This window comes from Anarhichas minor, unplaced genomic scaffold (assembly GCF_050575085.1).
Source record: "Anarhichas minor isolate MPS153535 unplaced genomic scaffold, ASM5057508v1 ptg000007l, whole genome shotgun sequence".
In the NCBI taxonomy this organism is placed as follows: domain Eukaryota; kingdom Metazoa; phylum Chordata; class Actinopteri; order Perciformes; family Anarhichadidae; genus Anarhichas; species Anarhichas minor.
Genome location: NW_027466453.1, coordinates 15,444,347 through 15,468,300, shown reverse-complemented (window position 1 = coordinate 15,468,300; position 23,954 = coordinate 15,444,347). Strand labels below are relative to the sequence as shown.

At 39.4% G+C, this 23,954-nt stretch overlaps 5 protein-coding genes across 11 annotated transcripts in view; 4 read left to right on the top strand and 1 right to left on the bottom strand.

Moving 5' to 3' along the window:
- Positions 1-23,954, bottom strand: part of LOC142944904 (septin-9-like) — a 77,129-nt gene that overhangs the window by 17,383 nt on the left and 35,792 nt on the right. The window contains exon 1 of one of the 2 annotated variants that reach the window (XM_076086102.1): positions 529-694. The exons of the other annotated variant lie outside the window; for it this stretch is intronic. The gene's annotated coding sequence lies outside the window, so the exon portion shown is untranslated. Of the gene's footprint in view, positions 1-528; positions 695-23,954 lie in introns of those variants that run through there. 2 annotated transcript variants of the gene reach the window in all.
- LOC142944905 (uncharacterized) lies at positions 5,279-13,238 on the top strand. 6 transcript variants are annotated; one of them, XM_076086103.1, is made up of 4 exons: positions 5,279-5,433; positions 6,161-6,414; positions 10,859-10,944; positions 11,475-13,238. In XM_076086103.1, exons 2-4 carry the CDS (start codon positions 6,397-6,399, stop codon positions 12,472-12,474), a joined length of 1,104 nt encoding a protein of 367 aa, XP_075942218.1. In that variant the 5' UTR covers positions 5,279-5,433; positions 6,161-6,396; the 3' UTR covers positions 12,475-13,238. The 6 variants fall into 6 exon arrangements, with proteins under 6 accessions (XP_075942218.1, XP_075942222.1, XP_075942220.1 ...); XM_076086107.1 differs by lacking the exons at positions 10,859-10,944; positions 11,475-13,238 and adding exons at positions 8,313-8,385; positions 8,905-10,571 and having other exon boundaries at positions 6,161-8,186; XM_076086105.1 differs by lacking the exons at positions 10,859-10,944; positions 11,475-13,238 and adding exons at positions 8,301-8,385; positions 8,905-10,571 and having other exon boundaries at positions 6,161-8,186.
- Positions 13,539-15,674, top strand: LOC142944911 (uncharacterized). The gene is made up of 2 exons (XM_076086114.1): positions 13,539-13,618; positions 14,176-15,674. Exon 2 carries the CDS (start codon positions 14,177-14,179, stop codon positions 15,140-15,142), a length of 966 nt encoding a protein of 321 aa, XP_075942229.1. The 5' UTR covers positions 13,539-13,618; position 14,176; the 3' UTR covers positions 15,143-15,674.
- Positions 16,253-18,398, top strand: LOC142944912 (uncharacterized). Its single transcript, XM_076086115.1, has 2 exons — positions 16,253-16,370; positions 16,909-18,398. The coding sequence occupies exon 2, from the start codon at positions 16,910-16,912 to the stop codon at positions 17,870-17,872; it is 963 nt and encodes a 320-aa protein (XP_075942230.1). The 5' UTR covers positions 16,253-16,370; position 16,909; the 3' UTR covers positions 17,873-18,398.
- Positions 19,450-22,169, top strand: LOC142944908 (uncharacterized). The gene has a single exon (XM_076086111.1). It carries the CDS (start codon positions 19,451-19,453, stop codon positions 20,471-20,473), a length of 1,023 nt encoding a protein of 340 aa, XP_075942226.1. The 5' UTR covers position 19,450; the 3' UTR covers positions 20,474-22,169.

Below are 23,954 nucleotides of genomic sequence, written 5' to 3'. Positions count from 1 at the left end.
CTTGGCACAGAGCAGACACACACACACACCATTTAGGAGATGAAAGACAGAAGGAATGTAAAACTTCAACAATGGTAATTAAGCGAACATGCAAGTACACACACACACGCATGTAAATTAAAAAGTGTGTTAAAACGGAGTGTAATAACTGGAAAACTCCCACCTATAACTGGACTCAAAAAACAGTTTTCTTTGCAGTCATCTTGCATTTTGAGCCTGACACTCAACTGCTAAAAATAACAGTAACATATAGACACAAATAAACAGCTGGGTGCCCGAGTCAAGTATGGAAGGCATGCAGCGATATTAATCAAGTAAAGTATGGGGAAAGACAGATGATCAAATCTGTTCTTCTGCTGAAGAGAAGGAACATGGAAGAGAAAAAAAAAAAAAAAAAAAAAAAAAAAAAAGAGAACACAACAAAGGACAATTTACTCCCTGTAGATTCCAACTGGTTTCTTACAAACACACCCACGTCACGCACACGCACACACACACAGATACTCTCCCGGTATGCAAAACACTCACCGTGTATGAACTGTGTGTATGTGTGTACGAGTCGTCCCCTGCCAAAGCGCAGCGCTCCAGTGAGAGGCCAAACTCTGCTGAGGCTCTGGAAGCTCCCTGCCTGCTCCTCCCACCCAGGCCTGTCATGTGACCGAGCACGCAAAGGCAACCAGAGACGCCCACTTCCTTCAAACCCCCACACAAACACACACTCACACTCTAACACAGAAAGAAACTTCCAACCTGTATGCATGCAAAAATGAACTTTTACTATGAAAAAGTAGCAGAGTTTAAACATCGAGTAAGGGGGGAGAATGAGCTGGACGTTAGAGAGAAAAAGGCTGTAGAAGGAGCCTTTGGGGCAGCTGAATGTCTTCTCTCCGGGATATACAACCCTAATTATCTGACCTGACCCTCTCATCTGCTCCTCAGGCGTTGCATTCATCACATCCCATTCATTCTCCTCACACAGACCTGAGACACATCACACGACCGAGATTCCCTTTGTCATCTGTTGGTGCACTGATGCACTCCGCTTTAAGTTTTCAAGATTCAAACAAACCCTTTGGTGCTCAACACCTTTGGGTTATCATCGTCATCTACGACTCAGGGCTGCCGTTTCCACAGGCATCGCATTCAGGCATTCTTGTGTGTTGCGGAATGAGAGGAGGATATGAAGACATTTGTTCTTTTCTCAAAAGTGAGAAAAATGTTGAAAAAGCTGGTTGTCGTTGCATAATTTCACAGCAAACAGCAAATTATCACTATGAATCTATCATCAAGTAGAGAGCCAACACAGCAACTTTAAAAAACATAGCAGCAATTAAAGTCAGTTTTCCAACATTAATGTATTATGTTTAGAGGGGAACCCAAAGAGATGACAGTTAAATTAAAGTACAACTCAAAAGTGCCTTAACATTTGCAGATTTTCTGTTGAATAGACAAAAATGCAGCCTTAACGTATTTTTTTTAAAACCTGGGAACAAACCAATTACTTTGGCTGATTACTATTCTTATACAGTATGTATTTGTGTGATTAAAGAGGAGAGGAAACAGCTGTCTCCAGCCTCACAGGAAGTGTAATTACACACCAGTGCAGAGAGCAACCGTACAGCCACATGAGCAGACACACACGCGCACACACACACACACACAGGGCAACACCTGCATTCCTCCAGATAAAGTCATGTTTCTTAAAAAGCAGGCACAACAGGCTGGAAAGATGGATTTGTTTCATTTCATTACACATGTTTGCTGCCAAGATAAACTTTTCTCCCAGCACATGTTGGCACCTCAATGGTTAAACGCCCGTTACACCCAGATCAGAATATATAGCATGTCCAGCTAACCAATCGGAAGCATCGTTATGGGCCTTCAAAATTCTGCACTTTACCAAAATACAGTATTTATACATACACATGAGACTACTATGAGACAAAAAAACAAAACACACACAGACAGACTTGTTAGTGGGATTAAAACCCGGATTTACCAAATAAGGATTTGGAATAAACCACCGTTATACTTAGTTTTACAATGTGGGAAACATTTTCCCCAAACTACGGCCCCCCTGTCCTAAAACTGTTCAGCCTTTGCCTTCTCTCTTTTCATCTGACCTCTATCTGAAACTCCACTTTATCGCCCCAATAAAAGCTCAGTGTTTAAACGGGAGGTACTAAAATGTAGATAAAACTGACAGGAGTTACTTGTGCGATTAGAAGCTACTAGTAAGAGAGTTTGCTGGTCTCTGCTATTTTTTTTTATTTTTTTTTAATCACCTCAGACCCATTTTCATGTACTTCACAGCGAATACTTCTGGAGTTCTTGAAGGCATTGGCTCTTTGTCACTGGGTTCTTTACAACGCTGTCCTGTGGATGATGCAGACATGACCATAGGACGGTTTTATACAAGCACCATGCTACTCCTACCATAAGCCTTTACACAGAGACAAAAAAAATACATTTTACATTTCATAAACAGAGGCAGAAAAAAAACATGTTCTTTCCGTTTGCCATATAATGCAAACCATTTAACACCCAAATTCAATGAATTTAATGACGCAGCAGAATCTGCTGACATGGCATAGTTGCTCTGTTTGAAAAGAAATGAAAGGGTTGAACAACTCTGAGCTCTTAAAACAAACTTTTCCTTTCGCCTCTTCCTCCCACCACTGCCTCTCTGCAGCCAAACTCTTTTACCATCTTTCGCGCTCACTAATAACTCCGGCTCGTCTTTCTCTCTTTTACCCCAAACCCTCGAGTCAAAGTTTTTCTGAGCTCCCCAGAGTTCAGAGTGTAAATCTGTGTGACGCCCAACATACTCCTATTCACTGCAGGTTTTACTATAGCTCAGTCTGCTACGCAAGCTGACACACGACTTCACAGATGTTAGTAATAGGTCAAAACAATATAACAAGATAAAAAACAGAAGATTTCCACTCCCTCCCCGTCGAAGATTCTTCTTAAAGTCGCTGACTCCTGAGTGAACCCTGCATGCACGCATAGTGATAGTGACATAATGCGTTTGATTCGACATAGCTTGGCATGCCGCTTCATTTAAGAGGAGCTGCCATGTTTGGGGACACGGCCATCTCAGATCACATTATCTATATTTTGAGGAGACAGACGATGGGAGTGACAGAAGGTCAATGGCAGGGAGCGCCGAGCCAAGATGGTGTCATGTATTGGGAGGTGGAGTAGAGGGCTGCCTGGCTGACTCCCGACAATGTTCCCTGCAGCTGTCCAAGGACTTGCATAACAACTTGATGGCTCCAAGTAGCATGAATCACCGGCTGCATTACATTTAATGCATCAGTGGCTGATTTTTCCTTTACAGAAAGAGTGAAGAGTAGAATATGTAAGAACATTTGAGAGCGCAATACAATTGTATCAACGGGAACACAGGGACATGTCTTGTGCAAATTTGCTGTCATGACAATTATTTTAATCAATTTCTCTACAACAAACTAAAACGTTTACCGAATTATCAGCATCTCTGGCAGCACCGTACATGTTGAGAGCATCGTTAGTACTGCATTGCTTGTATGATGCTCTTGTGCTGCCCATGTGAAAGATGTGGGTGGTGACCACAGAGGAACTAAAGGTTTCCTTTGTGTGTATTTGACTTTCTGTCTTTCCCACAGGGAATACCAAAGCCTCCGTACAGGATATCAAGAGAAACGTCAGTGTGTCTCTGTGAATACACTGTGTTCACTGTGTTTATGGAGGTGTCGCATGAATTCACTTTTCTGAGAAAAAAAGGATTTATAGAAGACCAAAAACAAAACGGCTTCAGCAGCCTCACAACGAACTGTGCTGCATGTATGCAAACACAGAGCAAGACCGCTGATCGGCTGTTTGGTACGTTTCAAAATGTAAACTATAACGGCCTTTAAATGCAGCAAAAAGCTTTCACAAGCTCAAGGCTTGATACCTTCCAGGTGTGAGAGACCAACTACCTGTGTGACAGCATCTCCTGCTGGCTGCTGGTAGAGATGCAGCAGTGCAGGCAGTGAACAGGCATGCATATATTTTGCCAACAAAAATGGCATTTCAAAGAGATTTCAATGTAACATCTCCACAATATAGATGAAAGATATAAAGATGATTTGATTAAAAAAATCTGTAATTAAATTTAAAAAAAAGAAAGAAATGGTTGGTCATCCTCGTCAACCAACAATTGCTAGCACACATTGGAAGACAAAATGCCAAATCCACCACGTTTTTGAAGCAGATATTGCCGTGAAATGCTATAAGCAACAAACATCTGACGATAGTATACATACAAATATAAAAAAAACAAATGAAACAAGGAAGTAATCGAACTATGACTAAACATCTTGTAACCACAAGGAATACTTGTTGAGCCAGTTTAAATACCTAGTAACGCCAACACAGATCAGATACCAGACGGCAGCAGATCAACACAGGTGAGCGCCATCCTTTTCTTATCACTAGATTTGTTTTTATTATTTATTGTGGGACTAATCGACATGACTGGTGAAGCATTTAACTCAAATCTTCTTTGTAAATGGCTCATATGAACTTCAGATAAAATACATGTTTGTACAGAAACGAGGACTGTGGATTCCTTCTGATACTTTAACTCTTTCTGCTTAGCAGGAAAAATGGCAACAAGCAAAACCTGTTTTAACGTTCATATGGCCACTAGACTAATGTTTTAAGAAAGACATCTCAATGTGAACTTACTAGGGGTGTAACGGTTCACAAAATTGTCGGTCGGTACATTTTCAATACAGCAAAAAAGCAGAAATGCCAAATCCTCGCTGGTGAGACTCTTAAGGGGGCGTGTCTTAAGAACATGGCTCTTCATCTCCCATGCAGTAGTGAGGTAATGTGTCGTTACAGTCAGGTAGCTTTGTGTAGTCTGTGACGTCCGGCCGTCTGTTGTCAGAGGAACAGCGGGTGCTTCGGACATTTGCTTCTCTGTTTGGGGTTTTGTTTTCTTTTACAAAGCAGGAATTATGGTCGAAATGGGCTTGTGAAGGAGGAGTGTCACGGGGCTCAATAACATTAAGTAAGTAAGTATGATTTATTTATTTAGCACTTTTTACAGACATAAGTCACAAAGTGCTAAACAGGGGCAGAATTACAAACATAAACAACACAATGTGACCATATAAGGGCCAATAATTTACATACACACAGAAAGTATAAAATTAAAACATGGTTTAAAAGCAGGCCTAGGACATGAGTTTTTAGTCAAATGCCAGATAATTTAACATGTTTGACCTGAGAGGGCGGGCGGGTGAATAAGGGTGAAGTAATTCAGTCAAATATGTAAGAGCCTGGCCGTGTAGTGCTCTGTAAGTGAGAGTGAGAATTTTAAAGTGGATCCTAAATGCTACAGGGAGCCAGTGGAGAGATCGGAGTACGGGGGTGATGCGAGACCATCGATTTGTCCTGGTGAGTAATCTGGCGGCAGCGTTTTGGATTACCTGCAAACGGTTGAGAGCAGCTACACTGATGAGAAAAGTGTGTTGCAGTAGTCGATGGGTGAAGAGATGAAGGCGTGTATGATCAACTCTAGTTCAGCTGTTGATACTACAGATCTCAGTTTACTGATATTTCTTAGGTGGAAGAAACATGATCTGGACAGCTGCTTAACATGGGGGTCAAACGACATGGATCGATCAAAAATAACCCCTAGATTGTGCAGGTTGCAATGGGCAGCGGAGGAGAGTGGACCAATACCCTGCTTGAACCTAAGCATGTTCGTACAGACAGTAGAATGTTTTTCTTCCGTGGTGGGAGTGTCAGACAGCACGTTGTCCATTACGTCGGGTGGGTTGCCATGTTGAGCGCAGTGGCTCCACCGAGAGAACATTATATTTCCCACAGTTTAAGCTTTTGCATAAATGCAATAGTATTATTCAAACGTATTGTTCGGTTCGTAATGCGTAGGGAACCGAACACCTCGTACCGAACGGTTCAATACAAATACGTGTATTGTTACACCCCTAGAACTTATCCTTTAGGTGTTGAGCTATTCGTCAAAATAAAAGATATTATAAAATAGATTTATTGAGTCAGGAAAATAATCATGAGATGCATCGCCAGTTGCAAGTATGCTTTGGTAATGTACAAAATAGATGATTAATGTAAGCAATAACGTTTTTAAATATCTCTACAGGATGATGGAGAAGACAGGAAGAGTCATGATCTGCTGTGTAGCTCTGCTCCTTGTCCTGACCTCTGTGTCGGCTGTACAGAGAGATCTTGATTCAATCAACGATTTGAAGGGAATCAACTTTGGTCAATCTGTGCCCAAGCACAGTCTTTTGCTGCTTCACTGGTTTGCCAACGTAGTGGACATCGATGAGGAGGACGACGACATAAGCCTGACCTTTGACCCGGAAAGTAGAGCTTATGGCTCACATCATTATGGTAACTATGAGGGGCTGTTGGACGACTTGCCTTTGAGCAATGTCAGATACAATTACTACACTCTTGGCAGTCTCTTTCAAGAAACTTCCATGCAACTTCCTCGTTATGTTGTCCGTCCCCCAGCAACAGAGTACGTGGGAAGTAACAGGGACAGGATCATAATTCGCATCAGGGAGCCGAACATAGGACGTAGAGCTCAGCAGAATATAGACCAAGTTTATATCACACAGCATATTGAACATCAGAGGGAATATGATCCAGATAATACCTACATGATCACTACTAACCTCTTGAGACAGATCAGAGAGTTTTCTGTGGGAGAAAACCAACAGCAACTGTTGCAACTCAGAAACCACTTTAGAAGCAACACTGATATGTCCCACATCAGAAACACATGGGGTGGACTTGCTGGCCTTGGACTGCTGTTGTTTATTGTGATTCAGGAAAGGTCCTCCTTTTACCCAGAAAACAACTACCAAACTGAAGACAACTACCAAACGGAAAACAGTTGGCAAATGGAAAACAACTACCAAACGGAAAACAACTACCAAACGGTAAACAGTTGGCAAATGGAAAACAACCACCAAAAGGAAAACAACCACCAAACGGAAAACAGTTGCCAAATGGAAAACAAAACGAAAAACAGTTGCCCAATGGAAAACAACGGCCAAACTGAAAACAACCACACAACACAAAGCTACGGACCACAAAACAACTACAGACCAGGAAACATACAAAATAATGGGGAGGATGACGCTTTAATGATCTGCATACCTTTGGTATTGGTTTTAATTTGTTTATTCATATATTTTCTTAAATCAATGAGAATTTAGATGACAAAAAATAAGGGAGAACAATAGATATTGTCTAAACCAAGGTGTGACGGTATAGCTTTTATAAGGCCGATTAGGACCATAAAGCCAACAGATTCATCAATCAATTGAAAAAAAAAAAAAAGAATCAGTAACTAACACCTCAGTACTCCTGAACAATGTCAGGGGTTGTTCCGCTGTATGCTTTGTTTTGCCTCCACATGTCTGATTTTATTGTTTACTATTTTTTTTTTGTAAATGGGGTTCAGTTAGCGTAGAGATATATGCTTTGTATATAATCTGGTGATGAAATGCCAAATTCCTTCAAACACCCATCTCAAACCGCTGTGATGGTCTGAGAATCTTAAGGACATTTGGACCTTCAAAGCTCGGTCTACTAAATTGCGTCCGTTAATAAAAGCAAAAAGTCTAAATTATTGAAAATAATTTAAACTGAGCAAAATGTCTTTTATTGTATATCATAATGCACTGCTCTGGCATCGTCATTAAGCTTCAGGGTCCATTCAGGCAACACTGTCGTGCTCCAGCATGTATAATCTAATAGTAATGACTCACTGATGATTCCTCGATTGTTCTAACTAATACAGATACAGAGAATGTAAATTGCTCTGATGGATAAATGAAACTGATCGGTGAAAGGCTCTATGGTGTGTTAACGACAGCTGTGATTGATAATGTTTTAGCTTAAAAAAAAGGGTTTATTTCATCTATGGTTTTGTGTTTATTAAACTATAATTAACAATCACAATGATGTGAGTGTTTTTATTTGAATACAATAAAGGAAGAAGGAAGTAATCAAACTTGTTATTAGACTTCTTGTTACCACCAGCAAAGCTCGTTTAGTCAGTTTCATTTACAGCGAAGCGGTGACCTAGAAGATGTCACGCCTACTCTCACAAAAACACAGATCAGATACCTGACGGCAGCAAACAAACGCAGGTGAGTTCTCTTATTTTCTGATTACTAGTTTTGTTACATAGTATTATATTCTTGAATCCAAAACAGCTCTATGATGCAACTTCCTGTAACCACAAGCAACACTTGATTTCACAGTTTCATTTGCAGGACACAGTAACCTAAAAGGAGTTGAACAGGCTCTCACACGATCACAGGGATCAGAAAACGACAGCAGACAAATGTAGGTGAGCCCTCTTTAAATATGATCATGTTTTGTTTTCATTATCTAACCTCGCACTATGCAACATGACTGGTGAAGCATTTAACTCAGTTCTTCTTTGTGAGCGTTCTCAAAAGGGAATTTGGCATATAGACAGTAACTTTGGAAAATACTTGATTTGATTAACTCACACTGCTGAAGTCTCATATTTGTAAGTTTACCTGAAAATAATTAATTTTGCACAGAATGAGGAATGTGCATTACTTCCTCATTCTGGCCTACCTCTTACTAGTCAGTAAAAGCAGGAGGAATGATAACAAGCAAAACCTGTTTCAACGTTCATATGGCCGTCTGACTATTGTTTTGAATGTGAACTCACCCTTTAGGTGTTGAGCTATTCATCAAAATAAAAGATATTATAAAATAGATTTATTGAGTCAGGAAAATAATCATGAGATGAATTGCCAGTTGCAAGTATGCTTTGAGAATCTACAAAATAGATGATTAATGTAAGCAATACATTTTTAAATATCTCTACAGGATGATGAAGAAGACAGGAAGAGTCATGATCTGCTGTGTAGCTCTGCTCCTTGTGCTGACCTCTGTGTCGGCTGTGCAGACAAAGATTGATTCAATCAACGATTTGAAGAAAATCGACTTTGGTCAATCTGTGCCCAAACACAGTCTTTTGCTGCTCTACTGGTTTGCCAACGCAGTTAACATTGATGAGGACGGCGACATAAGCCTGACCTTTGACCCGGAAAGTAGAGCTTATGGCTCACATCATTATGGCAACTTTGAGGAGCTGTTGGACCCACTGCCTTCGAGTAATGTCAGATACCAGTACTACACTGTTGGCAGTCTCAATCAAGAATTGTCCAAGCCACTTCCTACTTATGTTGTCCGTCCCCCAGCAACAGAGTATGAGGGAAGTAACAGGGACAGGATCATAATTCGCATCAGGGGGCCGAACATAGGATGGCAAGTTCCGCAGCGGATAGACCAAGTTTATATCACACAGCATATTGAAGATGAGAGGGAATATGATCCAGATCATACCTACAGGATCACTACTAACCTCTTGAGACAGATCAGACTGTTTTCTGTTGGACAAAACCAACAGCAACTGTTGCAACTCAGAAACCACTTCAGAAGCAACGCTGATGTTTCCCACTTGAGAAACACATGGGGTGCTAACCTTGCTGGCCTTGGACTGCTGTTGTTTATTGTGATCCAGGAAAGGTACTCCTTTAACCAACAAAACAGACCAGCAACCAACTTCTCATTGCAAAGCAACTACGGAACAGGAAACGTCTTCACACCACAAACGTACTACAGACCAGCAACCAACTTCACACCGCAAAACTACAACACGCATGCAAACATGCAAAATAATGGATGGGATGATGCTTTGGTGAAGTGCATTATGTTTGCATTCGTTTTGATTTGTCTTCTCATATATATGTTCTCATACAATAGGGGATTTCGATAAGAAATGAGGGAGAACAATAGATATCGTCGAAAGCAAGGTGCGACAGTATAGCTTTTTGAGGACTATTAGGACCACGAAGCCAGCAAGATTCATCAATCAATGGGAAAAAAAAGAATCAGTAGTTATGACACCTCAGTAATACTGAACAATGGCCAGGGGTATTTCTTTGTTTTGCCGCCACATGTTTGATTTTATACTATATTATTTTTTTTGTAAATGGGGTTCAGTTAGCGTAGAGATATATGCTTTGTATATAATCTGGTGATGAAATGCCAAATTCCTTCAATCACCCATCTCAAACCGCTGTGATGAGAATCTTAAGGACATTTGGACCTTCAAAGCTCGGTCTACTAAATTGCGTTCGTTAATAAAAGCTAAAATTATTGAAAAGAATTTAAACTGAGCAAAATGTCTTTTATTGTATATCATAATGCACTGCTCTGGCATCGTCATTAAGCTTCAGGGTCCATTCAGGCAACACTGTCGTGCTCCAGCATGTATAATCTAATAGTAATGACTCACTGATGATTCCTCGATTGTTCTAACTAATACAGATACAGAGAATGTAAATTGCTCTGATGGATAAATGAAACTGATCGGTGAAAGGCTCTATGGTGTGTTAACGACAGCTGTGATTGATAATGTTTTAGCTTAAAAAAAAGGGTTTATTTCATCTATGGTTTTGTGTTTATTAAACTATAATTAACAATCACAATGATGTGAGTGTTTTTATTTTAATACAATAAAAGAAGAAATCAAACTTGTTAGACTTCTTGTTACCACCAACAAAGCTCGTTTAGTCAGTTTCATTTACAGCGAAGCGGTGACCTAGAAGATGTCACACCTACTCTCACAAAAACACAGATCAGATACCTGACAAACAAACACAGGTGAGTTCTCTTATTTTCTGATTACTAGTTTTGTTACATAGTATTATATTCTTGAATCCAAAACAGCTCTATGATGCAACTTCCTGTAACCACAAGCAACACTTGCTTTCAGTTTCATTTACAGGGAACCAGTAACCTAAAAGGAGTTGAACAGGCTCTCACACAATCACAGGGATCAGAAAACGACAGCAGACAAATGTAGGTGAGCCCTCTTTAAATATGACCACGCTTTGTTTTTATTATCTAACCTCGCACTATGCAACATGACTGGTGAAGCATTTAACTCAGTTCTTCTTTGTGAGCGTTCTCAAATGGGAATTTGTTATATAGACAGTAACTTTGGAAAATACTTGATTTGATTAACTCACACTGCTGAAGTCTAAGTTTATCTGAAATGAATTAATTTTGCACAGAATAAGGAATGTGTATTACTTCCTCATTCTGGCCTACCTCTTACTAGTCAGTAAAAGCAGGAGGACTGATAACAAACAAAACCTGTTTCAACGTTCATATGGCCGTCTGACTATTGTTTTGAGACACTTGAAAAATTGTCATCCTATCAGTTGGTGAGGCCTTAGTGTGAGATATTCAACAAAGAAAAGAGAAAGTACAGATTAATCAAATCATGAAAATATCCATTAGATGAATCTCTGGCTACAAATACATTGAGGTTGATCATGTACAGTATGTTTGAATAATGGGAGAAATAACTTTAAATATCTCTACAGGATGATGAAGAAGACAGGAAGAGTCATGATCTGCTGTGTAGCTCTGCTCCTTGTGCTGAACTCTGTGTCGGCTGTGCAGAGAGATCTTGATTCAATCAATGCTTTGAAGAAAATCAACTTTGGTCAATCCGTGCCTAAACACAGTCTTGTGCTGCTTCACTGGTTTGCCAACACAGTGAACATCGACAATAACTATATCATATCGCTGACCTTTGACCCAAACGGAGGAGATTATGGCTCACATCATTATGGTAACTATGAGGAGCTGTTGGACCCACTGCCTCGGGGAAATGTATACCGGTACTACACTATTGGCAATCTCAATCAACAAACATCCATGCCACTTCCTGATTATGTTGTCCGTCCCCCAGCAACAGAGTATGTGGGAAGGAACAGGGACAGGATCATAATCCGTGTCAGGGAGCAGAACACAGGACGTAGAGCTTTGCAGAGGATAGACCAAGTTTATATCACACAGCATATTGAACATCAGAGGGAATATGATCCAGATAATACCTACAGGATCACTACTAACCTCTTGAGACAGATCAGAGAGTTTTCTGTTGGACAAAACCAACAGCAACTGTTGCAACTGAGAAACAACTTCGGAAGCAACGCTGATGTTTCCCACATCAGAAACACATGGGGTGACCTTGCTTGCCTTGGACTGCTGCTGTTTATTGTGATCCAGGAGAAGTCGTCCTTCCACCGTCCCAACAACAGACCAAAAAACAGAAGAAGTGATTTGGATGATACTGCGGCAAGAGAGACCAACATTCCTCGAGGTTCACGAAACAAAGCTGATGTTGTCGTGGATTTCAAAGACTATGTGTACCAAAATGCCAGCAGGACGATTAGGAACAGAGTATCAGGCGTTGACAACAACTCACCTCCCCAGAACAACATCCAGTGGTGGATCTGTTGCAGTTGTATTGCCACCATATGCTTAATTTCATTGTTTACTATAGTATTTTTATGGTATGAAGGGAAGCTAAAATGAGATAAAACTGTATATTTTGCAAAGGAAATTGCCGCTTAGCAGTTGCAATACAAAGTGGAAAGAGTGTAAATATAAAGAGTGTAAATATTAAAGTCTAAGATAACAAAGTTTAAAAAAGGAGTAAATCCAAAATATAAACAATCAGTTTAGGTGGGGTTGGATATAGATATGTATGCATTTAGCCTCAGAGTATATGACCAATACTTTGTTTTGCCTCCACATGTCTGATTTTATTGTTTACTATGTTATTTTTTTTGTAAATGGGGTTCAGTTAGCGTAGAGATATATGCTTTGTATATAATCTGGTGATGAAATGCCAAATTCCTTCAATCACCCATCTCAAACCGCTGTGATGGTCTGAGAATCTTAAGGACATTTGGACCTTCAAAGCTCGGTCTCCTAAATTGCGTCCGTTAATAAAAGCTAAAATTATTGAAAATAATTTAAACTGAGCTAAATGTCTTTTATTGTATATCATAATGCACTGCTCTGGCATCGTCATTAAGCTTCAGGGTCCATTCAGGCAACACTGTCGTGCTCCAGCATGTATAATCTAATAGTAATGACTCACTGATGATTCATCGATTGTTCTAACTAATACAGATACAGAGAATGTAAATTGCTCTGATGGATGAATGAAACTGATCGGTGAAAGGCTCTATGGTGTGTTAGCGACAGCTGTGATTGATAATGTTTTAGCTTATAAAAACGGGTTTATTTCATCTATGGTTTTGTGTTTATTAAACTATAATTAACAATCACAATGATGTGAGTGTTTTTATTTAATACAATAAAAGAAGAAATCAAACTTGTTAGACTTCTTGTTACCACCAACAAAGCTCGTTTAGTCAGTTTCATTTACAGCGAAGCGGTGACCTAGAAGATGTCACGCCTACTCTCACAAAAACACAGATCAGATACCTGACAAACAAACGCAGGTGAGTTCTCTTATTTTCTGATTACTAGTTTTGTTACATAGTATTATATTCTTGAATCCAAAACAGCTCTATGATGCAACTTCCTGTAACCACAAGCAACACTTGCTTTCAGTTTCATTTACAGGGAACCAGTAACCTAAAAGGAGTTGAACAGGCTCTCACACAATCACAGGGATCAGAAAACTAACGGCAGCAGACAAACGCAGGTGAGCCCTCTTTATTCTAAGACCACGCTTTGTTTTCATTATCTAACCTCGCACTATGCAACATGACTGGTGAAGCATTTAACTCAGTTCTTCTTTGTGAGCGTTCTCAAAAGGGAATTTGGTATAGACAGTAACTTTGGAAAAATACTTGATTTGATTAACTCACACTGCTGAAGTCTAAGTTTATCTGAAATTAATATATTTTGCATAAAATATGCAAAATATGCATTTTTATTTTACATAAAATAAGGAATGTGCATTCCTTCCTCATTCTGGCCTACCTCTTACTAGTCAGTAAAAGCAGGAGGAATGATAACAAACAAAACCTGTTTCAACGTTCATATGGCCGTCTGACTATTGTTTTGAGACACTTGAAACATTGTCATCCTATCCGTTGGTGAGGCCTTAGTGTGAGATATTCAACAAAAAAGAAATTATAGATTAATCCAATCATGACAATAGACATTAGATGAATCTCTGGCTACAAATACATTGAGGTTGATCATGTACAGTATGTTTGAATAATGGGAGAAATAACTTTTTAAATATCTCTACAGGATGATGGAGAAGACAGGAAGAGTCATGATCTGCTGTGTAGCTCTGCTCCTTGTGCTGACCTCTGTGTCGGCTGTACAAAAGCTTCGTTCAATCAACGCTTTGAAGAAAATCAACTTTGGTCAATCTGTGCCCAAACACAGTCTTGTGCTGCTCTACTGGTTTGCCAACGCAGTGCACATCGACAACAATAACGTCATATGGTTAACCTTTGACCCTAACAGAGAAGATTATGGCTCACATTATTATTACAACTCTGAGGAGCTGTTGGACGACTTGCCTTGGGGAAATGTATACCAGTACTACACTGTTGGCAATCTCTATCAAGAAACATTCATGCCACTTCCTCGTTATGTTGTCCATCCCCAAACAGAGTATGAGGGAGGAAACAGGGACAGGATCATAATCCGTGTCAGGGAGCAGAACACAGGACGTAGAGCTTTGCAGAGGATAGACCAAGTTTATATCACACAGCATTATGACATTTATGACGGTCTGGGGACAGATTATGATCCAGATCATACCTACAGGATCACTACTAACCTCTTGAGACAGATCAGAGAATTTTCTGTTGGACAAAACCAACAGCAACTGTTGCAACTCAGAAACAACTTCGGAAGCAACGCTGATGTTTTCCACATCAGAAACACATGGGGTGCCAACCTTGCTGGCCTTGGACTGCTGTTATATATTGTGATCCAGGAGAAGTCCTCCTCTAACCAACGCAACAACCAACATGATAAAAGACAAAAACTTCGGGACAATGATGCTTCTGAGAGCAACGTTTCCAGAGATTTCCGCAACCAAGATTATGTTCTAGTGGACGTCAATGAGGACCACGAAGCCAACGGGACGACTGGGAACAGAGAATCAGGCATTGACTCAGTAGCTCAGACCATGAAGAAGTTCTGTTGTATTCTCATATGTCTCACAATCATATTGTGTTTTATATATATTTTTTATGTATAGGAGAGGATAACACTTTTCAGTGCAACAGTTGCAAATATTAAAGTTTAAGGATAATGATTAGGTGTTCTGGCCTTGGTGTGTGTGTGTGTGTGTGTGTGTGTGTGTGTGTGTGTGTGATGCCTTTCAGTTACATTGCGTATGTGGAGACCCTCCCAGTTGATGGTCCAGGAGTATAACTTTGTAAACCTTAAAACATCAGCTTTTATGAAACTTCATTTTCCTTAAACAAGCTGGGTCGTAACAATAGGTCATCTAAGAGTACACGGTTAGAACAGAACGTTTATTATTAAGACCAACATATTCCATTGTATGTCCCTTTATGTCCCGTGAGTTAGTTGGGAGCAGTTGAGTTGTATTAATAACAAATCGAATGTATTCCACAGGGGACATTAATCCAGCGAGAAAAGATTTTATGAAGAATTGTCAAATGTCTTGAAAACATGGTTTTAAAGAAATGTTTCACCCCTTATTGATGGGAATACTGGATAAATCAATATAAACTGATAAATAAATAAATTGTTTTTAAATGGTGTTTTGTTGATCAAGTGCTCTAAAACCACCGCATCATTGGTTCGAATCCAGACGGGGATGTTTTGTTGCAGGTCATCCTTGATTCTTAACCCACAAACTATACTGTGTACAGTCCAATAAAGGCAATATGCCAAATTTAACACATTTTTGAGGCAGATGACATGAAATAGTACAAACAATAAAAATCTGACAAGTATATACCTGACAATATTTCACTCCACTTTCAGGCAATGATCCCTCGTGTTCGGTGATCAAAGGTTGTGACACAGATACAAGTTAGGACACTTTACTGAAAACATTCAAGGTAAATATAAGATGAGCATATTGAACAGTGACCTTCAATGTCATTTAAAACACTACAATGAAAGTTTGAATAAAGAAAATGGCAAAACATACATAATCAGCATATAAAATGTGCATGTACTGCAACTTGATCCGTGATAATTGAATACTAGCCAATAATAACCCAGGCAGCCTCACCATGCAGTCCAAAGGACACTATCAAGTATAGACCTGCAGAAGATACTTCCTGTTCTAACCCTGCTCATAAAATCACCAGCTGACTCACAGACTTTACACAATCGTTCCTCTAAAAACCAACAGTTTCATTTACAGGGAAGCAGTAACCTAAAAGGAGTTGAACAGGCTCTCACACAATCACAGGGATCAGAAAACTAACGGCAGCAGACAAACGCAGGTGAGCCCTCTTTAAATATGATCACGCTTTGTTTTTATTATCTAACCTCGCACTATGCAACATGACTGGTGAAGCATTTAACTCAGTTCTTCTTTGTGAGCGTTCTCAAAAAGGGAATTTGGTATATAGACAGTAACTTTGGAAAATACTTGATTTGATTAACTCACGCTGCTGAAATCTCAAATTTGTAAATTCATCTGAAATTTATTTATTTTGCACAGAATAAGGAATGTGTATTCCTTCCTCATTCTGGCCTACCTCTTACTAGTCAGTAAAAGCAGGAGGAATGATAACAAACAAAACCTGTTTCAACGTTCATATGGCCGTCTGACTATTGTTTTGAGACACGTGAAAAATTGTCATACTATCCATTGGTGAGGCCTTAGTGTGAGATATTCAACAAAGAAAAGAGAAAGTATAGATTAATCAAATCATGAAAATAGCCATTAGATGAATCTCTGGCTACAAATACATTGAGGTTGATCATGTAATGTAAGGATGATTAATGTAAGCAATACATTTTTAAATATCTCTACAGGATGATGGAGAAGACAGGACGAGTCATGATCTGCTGTGTAGCTCTGCTCCTTGTGCTGACCTCTGTGTCGGCTGTGCAGAGAGATCTTGATTCAATCGATGATTTGAAGAAAATCAACTTTGGTCAATCTGTGCCCAAACACAGTCTTGTGCTGCTCTACTGGTTTGCCAACACAGTGGACATCGACAATAACGTCATATGGCTGACCTTTGACCCAAACAGTAGAGATTATGGTTCACATCATTATCGCAACTCTGAGAGGCTGTTGGACCCACTGCCTCAGGGAAATGTACACCAGGACTACACTATTGGCAATCTCTATCAACAAACATCCATGCCACTTCCTGATTATGTTGTCCGTCCCCCAGCAACAGAGTATGAGGGAAGTAACAGGGACAGGATCATAATCCGTGTCAGGGAGCAGAACACAGGACGTAGAGCTTTGCAGAGTATAGACCAAGTTTATATCACACAGCATATTGAACATCGGAGTGATTATGATCCAGATCATACCTACAGGATCACTACTAACCTCTTGAGACAGATCAGAGAGCTTTCTGCGGGAGAAAACCAACAGCAACTGTTGCAACTCAGAAACAACTTCGGAAGCAACGCTGATGATTTCCAGTTAAGGCACATCAGAAACACATGGGGTGGACTTGCTGGACTTGGACTGCTGTTATATATTGTGATCCAGGAGAAGTCCTCCTCTAACCAACGCAACAACCAACATGATAAAAGACAAAAACTTCGGGACAATGATGCTTCCAAGAGCAACGTTTCTAGAGATTTCCGCAACCAAGATTATGTTCTAGTGAACGTCGATGAGGACCACGAAGCCAACGGGACGACTGGGAACAGAGAATCAGGCATTGACTCAGTAGCTCAGACCATGAGGAAGTTCTGTTGTATTCTCATATGTCTCACAATCATATTGTGTTTTATATATATTTTTTATGTATAGGAGAAGATAAAACTTTTCAGTGCAACAGTTGCAAATATTAAAGTTTAAGGATAATGATAAGGTGTTCTGGCCTTGGTGTGTGTGTGTGTGTGTGTGTGTGTGTGTGTGTGTGAGATGCCTTTCAGTTACATTGCGTATGTGGAGACCCTCCCAGTTGATGGTCCAGGAGTATAACTTTGTAAACCTTAAAACATCAGCTTTTATGAAACTTCATTTTCCTTAAACAAGCTGGGTCGTAACAATAGGTCATCTAAGAGTACACGGTTAGAACAGAACGTTTATTATTAAGACCAACATATTCCATTGTATGTCCCTTTATGTCCCGTGAGTTAGTTGGGAGCAGTTGAGTTGTATTAATAACAAATCGAATGTATTCCACAGGGGACATTAATCCAGCAAGAAAAGATTTTATGAAGAATTGTAAAATGTCTTGAAAACATGGTTTTAAAGAAAAGTTTCACCCCTTATTGATGGGAATACTGGATAAATCAATATAAACTGATAAATAAATTGTTTTTAAATGGTGTTTTGTTGATCAAGTGCTCTAAAACCACCGCATCATTGGTTCGAATCCAGACGGGGATGTTTTGTTGCAGGTCATCCTTGATTCTTAACCCACAAACTATACTGTGTACAGTCCAATAAAGGCAATATGCCAAATTTAACACATTTTTGAGGCAGATGACATGAAATAGTACAAACAATAAAAATCTGACAAGTATATACCTGACAATATTTCACTCCACTTTCAGGCAATGATCCCTCGTGTTCGGTGATCAAAGGTTGTGACACAGATACAAGTTAGGACACTTTACTGAAAACATTCAAGGTAAATATAAGATGAGCATATTGAACAGTGACCTTCAATGTTATTTAAAACACTACAATAAAAGTTTGAATAAAGAAAATAGCAAAACATACATAATCAGCCTATAAAATGTGCATGTACTGCAACTTGATCCGTGATAATTGAATACTAGCCAATAATAACCCAGGCAGCCTCACCATGCAGTCCAAAGGACACTATCAAGTATAGATCTGCAGAAGCTACTTCCTGTTCTAACCCTGCTCAAAAAATCACCAGCTGACTCACAGACTTTACACAATCGTTCCTCTAAAAACCACCAGTTTCATTTACAGCGAAGCAGTGACCAGGAGGAGTTACTCCTACTATCACACAAACAGAGATCAGATACCTGACGGCAGCAGACTTACTCAGGTGAGTTCTCTTATTTTCTGAACGCAAGTTTTGTTTAATTAGTATTTGCCGTATAATTATTCCACACAAAGTGTTTTTTGTGAGTGTTTTGTTCTCTCTATGTTACCATCGCTCCATCGCAACTCAACAAGGAAACGCTTTCTATTGCAACATGAAGCCTCACAAACATCAGATAAACTTACAAATACATTTGAATGAGGACGATGTATTCCTTCGTAATACTAACCGGATTCTTACTGATCAAATCATGAAAATAATAATTTGATGCATCACTAGTTAAAAATATATAGTATAGATTGAGAATGTAATGCAAGTATGATTATTGTAAGCAATACATTTTTAAATATCTCCACAGGATGATGGAGAAGACAGGAAGAGTCATGATCTGCTGTGTAGCTCTGCTCCTTGTGCTGACCTCTGTGTCGGCTGTGCAGAGAGATCTTGATTCAATCAATGCTTTGAAGAAAATCAACTTCGGTCAATCTGTGCCCACACACAGTCTTGTGCTGCTTCACTGGTTTGCCAACACAGTGGACATCGACAATAACGATATCATATCGCTGACCTTTGACCCAAACGGAGGAGATTATGGCTCACATCATTATGGTAACTATGAGGGGCTGTTGGACCCACTGCCTCGGGGAAATGTATACCGGTACTACACTGTTGGCAATCTCTATCAAGGAACATCCATGCCACTTCCTGATTATGTTGTCCGTCCCCAAACAGAGTATGTGGGAAGTAACAGGGACAGGATCATAATCCGTGTCACGGAGCAGAACACAGGACGTAGAGCTTTGCAGAGTATAGACCAAGTTTATATCACACAGCATTATGACCCTTCTGAAAATCTGGGGACACCGTATGATCCAGATCATACCTACATGATCACTACTAACCTCTTGAGACAGATCAGACAGTTTTCTGTTGGACAAAACCAACAGCAACTGTTGGAACTCAGAGACAACTTCGGAAGCAACGCTGATGTTTCCCACATCAGAAACACATGGGGTGACCTTGCTTGCCTTGGACTGCTGTTGTTTATTGTGATCCAGGAGAAGTCCTCCTTCCACCGTCTCAACAACAGACCAAAAAACAGAAGAAGTGATTTGAATGATACTGCGGCAAGAGAGACCAACGTTCCTCGAGGTTTTCGAAACCAAGCTGATGTTGTCGTGGATTTCAATGACTATGTGGACCAAAATGCCAGCAGGACGATTAGGAACAGAGTATCAGTCGTTGACAACAACTCACTTCCCCAGAACATCCGGCAGTGGATCTGTTGCATTTGTTGCGTTTGTTGTATTGCCACCATAAGCTTGATTCCATTGTTTACTATAGTTACTATAGTATTTTTATGGTATAAAAGGAAGCTAAAATGAGATAAAACTGTATATATTGCAAAGGAAATTGCTGTGCAGCAGTTGCAATACAAATTGTAAAGAGTGTAAATATAAAGAGTAAATATAGAGAGTGTAAATATAGAGAGTGTAAATATTAAAGTCTAAGATTACAATCAAGTTAAAAAAAAGGAGTAAATCCAAAATATAAACAATGGCAAAATCAGGTTAATAAATGATAAGCAGGGTAGCAGTGGAAATCAGTTTAGGTGGGGTTGCATATAGATATGTATGCATGTAGCTTTAGAGTATATGACCAATACAACGTTCATGACTACGCCCATGATAATGCAGTTAATATCCCACCGTGTCCTGTGAGTCAGTTGTGAGAATAATAATCGTAATACAATTATTATTATTTATGTGACTGCAAAGATTACCGTTCATGTGCATCGTGTAAATATCTGGTTATTTGTTATTCAGTTAAAAGTATTTGATCCGAGTGAAATGTCTTATTGTACATTATAATGCACTGCTCTGGCACGGTCATTGAGCTCCAAGCTTAAGTCAATCAACAAAGTCAAGCTCCAGCACGTCTCGTCTAACTCACTGATGATTCATTCTGTGTCCGACAGTGATGAAGCGAATGTATTGCACTGATAAATAAAACATAAATAAAAGGCTTTCTGGTCTGTTCAGGACAGCTGGTGTATACTTTCTCGTGTTGATAGTGTTTATTACACTGTAATTAACAATCAGACTGATGTCCGTGCTTTTATTTAAATGTCAAGGAAAATGGACGAACGCAAGTTAGATGTGCAGATTCATGAGGACAACTTTAACTATTCCTCGTTCTACAGACAATCACACCAGAGAGAGAACTTTCCGCAGACTATTGAGATCTGCTGGCATCAGTTTTGAAGAACAAAATAGTAGTGGTACAACTACTGCCTATGTTGCCAATTGTTGAACTGGAATATTGTGATGTAGTAATAACGTTAAATGTCTAAAAAACGTTTTAATTATTGTGCACCGGAATTTGTATTAAAACTCTTAAAAGAGGAAGAAAACAGCCTTTGTGGACGGGAAAATATTGGACAAATCAGGAAAAAAAAAAAAAAGGAACTGGGCAGTTACGACACCTCAGTACTCCTGAACAATGCCAGGGGTATTTCTTTGTTTTGCCTCCACATTTCTGATTTTGTTTGCTATATTATTTTTTTTGTAAATGGGGTTCAGTTAGGATAGAGATATATGCTTTGTATATAATCTGGTGATGAAATTCCAAATTCCTTCAATCACCCATCTCAAACCGCTGTGATGGTCTGAGAATCTTAAGGACATTTGGACCTTCAAAGCTCGGTCTACTAAATTGCGTCCGTTAATAAAAGCTAAATTAAAAATGATTGAAAAGAATTTAAACTGAGCTAAATGTCTTTTATTGTATATCATAATGCACTGCTCTGGCATCGTCATTAAGCTTCAGGGTCCATTCAGGCAACACTGTCGTGCTCCAGCATGTATAATCTAATAGTAATGACTCACTGATGATTCCTCGATTGTTCTAACTAATACAGATACAGAGAATGTAAATTGCTCTGATGGATAAATGAAACAGATCGGTGAAAGGCTCTATGGTGTGTTAACGACAGCTGTGATTGATAATGTTTTAGCTTAAAAAAAAGGGTTTATTTCATCTATGGTTTTGTGTTTATTAAACTATAATTAACAATCACAATGATGTGAGTGTTTTTATTTTAATACAATAAAGGAAGTAATCAAACTTGTAAGTAATCAAAGAGTCATGATCTGCTGTGTAGCTCTGCTCCTTGTGCTGACCTCTGTGTCGGCTGTACAAAAGCTTCGTTCAATCAACGCTTTGAAGAAAATCAACTTTGGTGAATCTGTGCCCAAACAGTCTTGTGCTGCTCTACTGGTTTGCCAACGCAGTGCACATCGACAACAATAACGTCATATGGTTAACCTTTGACCCTAACAGAGAAGATTATGGCTCACATTATTATCACAACTCTGAGGAGCTGTTGGACGACTTGCCTCGGGGAAATGTATACCAGTACTACACTGTTGGCAATCTCTATCAAGAAACATTCATGCCACTTCCTCGTTATGTTGTCCATCCCCAAACAGAGTATGAGGGAGGAAACAGGGACAGGATCATAATCCGTGTCACGGAGCAGAACACAGGACGTAGAGCTTTGCAGAGTATAGACCAAGTTTATATCACACAGCATATTGAACATCGGAGTGATTATGATCCAGATCATACCTACAGGATCACTACTAACCTCTTGAGACAGATCAGAGAGCTTTCTGCGGGAGAAAACCAACAGCAACTGTTGCAACTCAGAAACAACTTCGGAAGCAACGCTGATGATTTCCAGTTAAGGCACATCAGAAACACATGGGGTGGACTTGCTGGACTTGGACTGCTGTTATATATTGTGATCCAGGAGAAGTCCTCCTCTAACCGACGCAACAACCAACATGATAAAAGACAAAAACTTCGGGACAATGATGCTTCTGAGAGCAACGTTTCTAGAGATTTCCGCAACCAAGATTATGTTCTAGTGGACGTCAATGAGGACCACGAAGCCAACGGGACGACTGGGAACAGAGAATCAGGCATTGACTCAGTAGCTCAGACCATGAGGAAGTTCTGTTGTATTCTCATATGTCTCACAATCATATTGTGTTTTATATATATTTTTTATGTATAGGAGAAGATAAAACTTTTCAGTGCAACAGTTGCAAATATTAAAGTTTAAGGATAATGATAAGGTGTTCTGGCCTTGGTGTGTGTGTGTGTGTGTGTGTGTGTGTGTGTGTGTGTGTGTGTGTGTGATGCCTTTCAGTTACATTGCGTATGTGGAGACCCTCCCAGTTGATGGTCCAGGAGTATAACTTTGTAAACCTTAAAACATCAGCTTTTATGAAACTTCATTTTCCTTAAACAAGCTGGGTCGTAACAATAGGTCATCTAAGAGTACACGGTTAGAACAGAACGTTTATTATTAAGACCAACATATTCCATTGTATGTCCCTTTATGTCCCGTGAGTTAGTTGGGAGCAGTTGAGTTGTATTAATAACAAATCGAATGTATTCCACAGGGGACATTAATCCAGCGAGAAAAGATTTTATGAAGAATTGTCAAATGTCTTGAAAACATGGTTTTAAAGAAATGTTTCACCCCTTATTGATGGGAATACTGGATAAATCAATATAAACTGATAAATAAATAAATTGTTTTTAAATGGTGTTTTGTTGATCAAGTGCTCTAAAACCACCGCATCATTGGTTCGAATCCAGACGGGGATGTTTTGTTGCAGGTCATCCTTGATTCTTAACCCACAAACTATACTGTGTACAGTCCAATAAAGGCAATATGCCAAATTTAACACATTTTTGAGGCAGATGACATGAAATAGTACAAACAATAAAAATCTGACAAGTATATACCTGACAATATTTCACTCCACTTTCAGGCAATGATCCCTCGTGTTC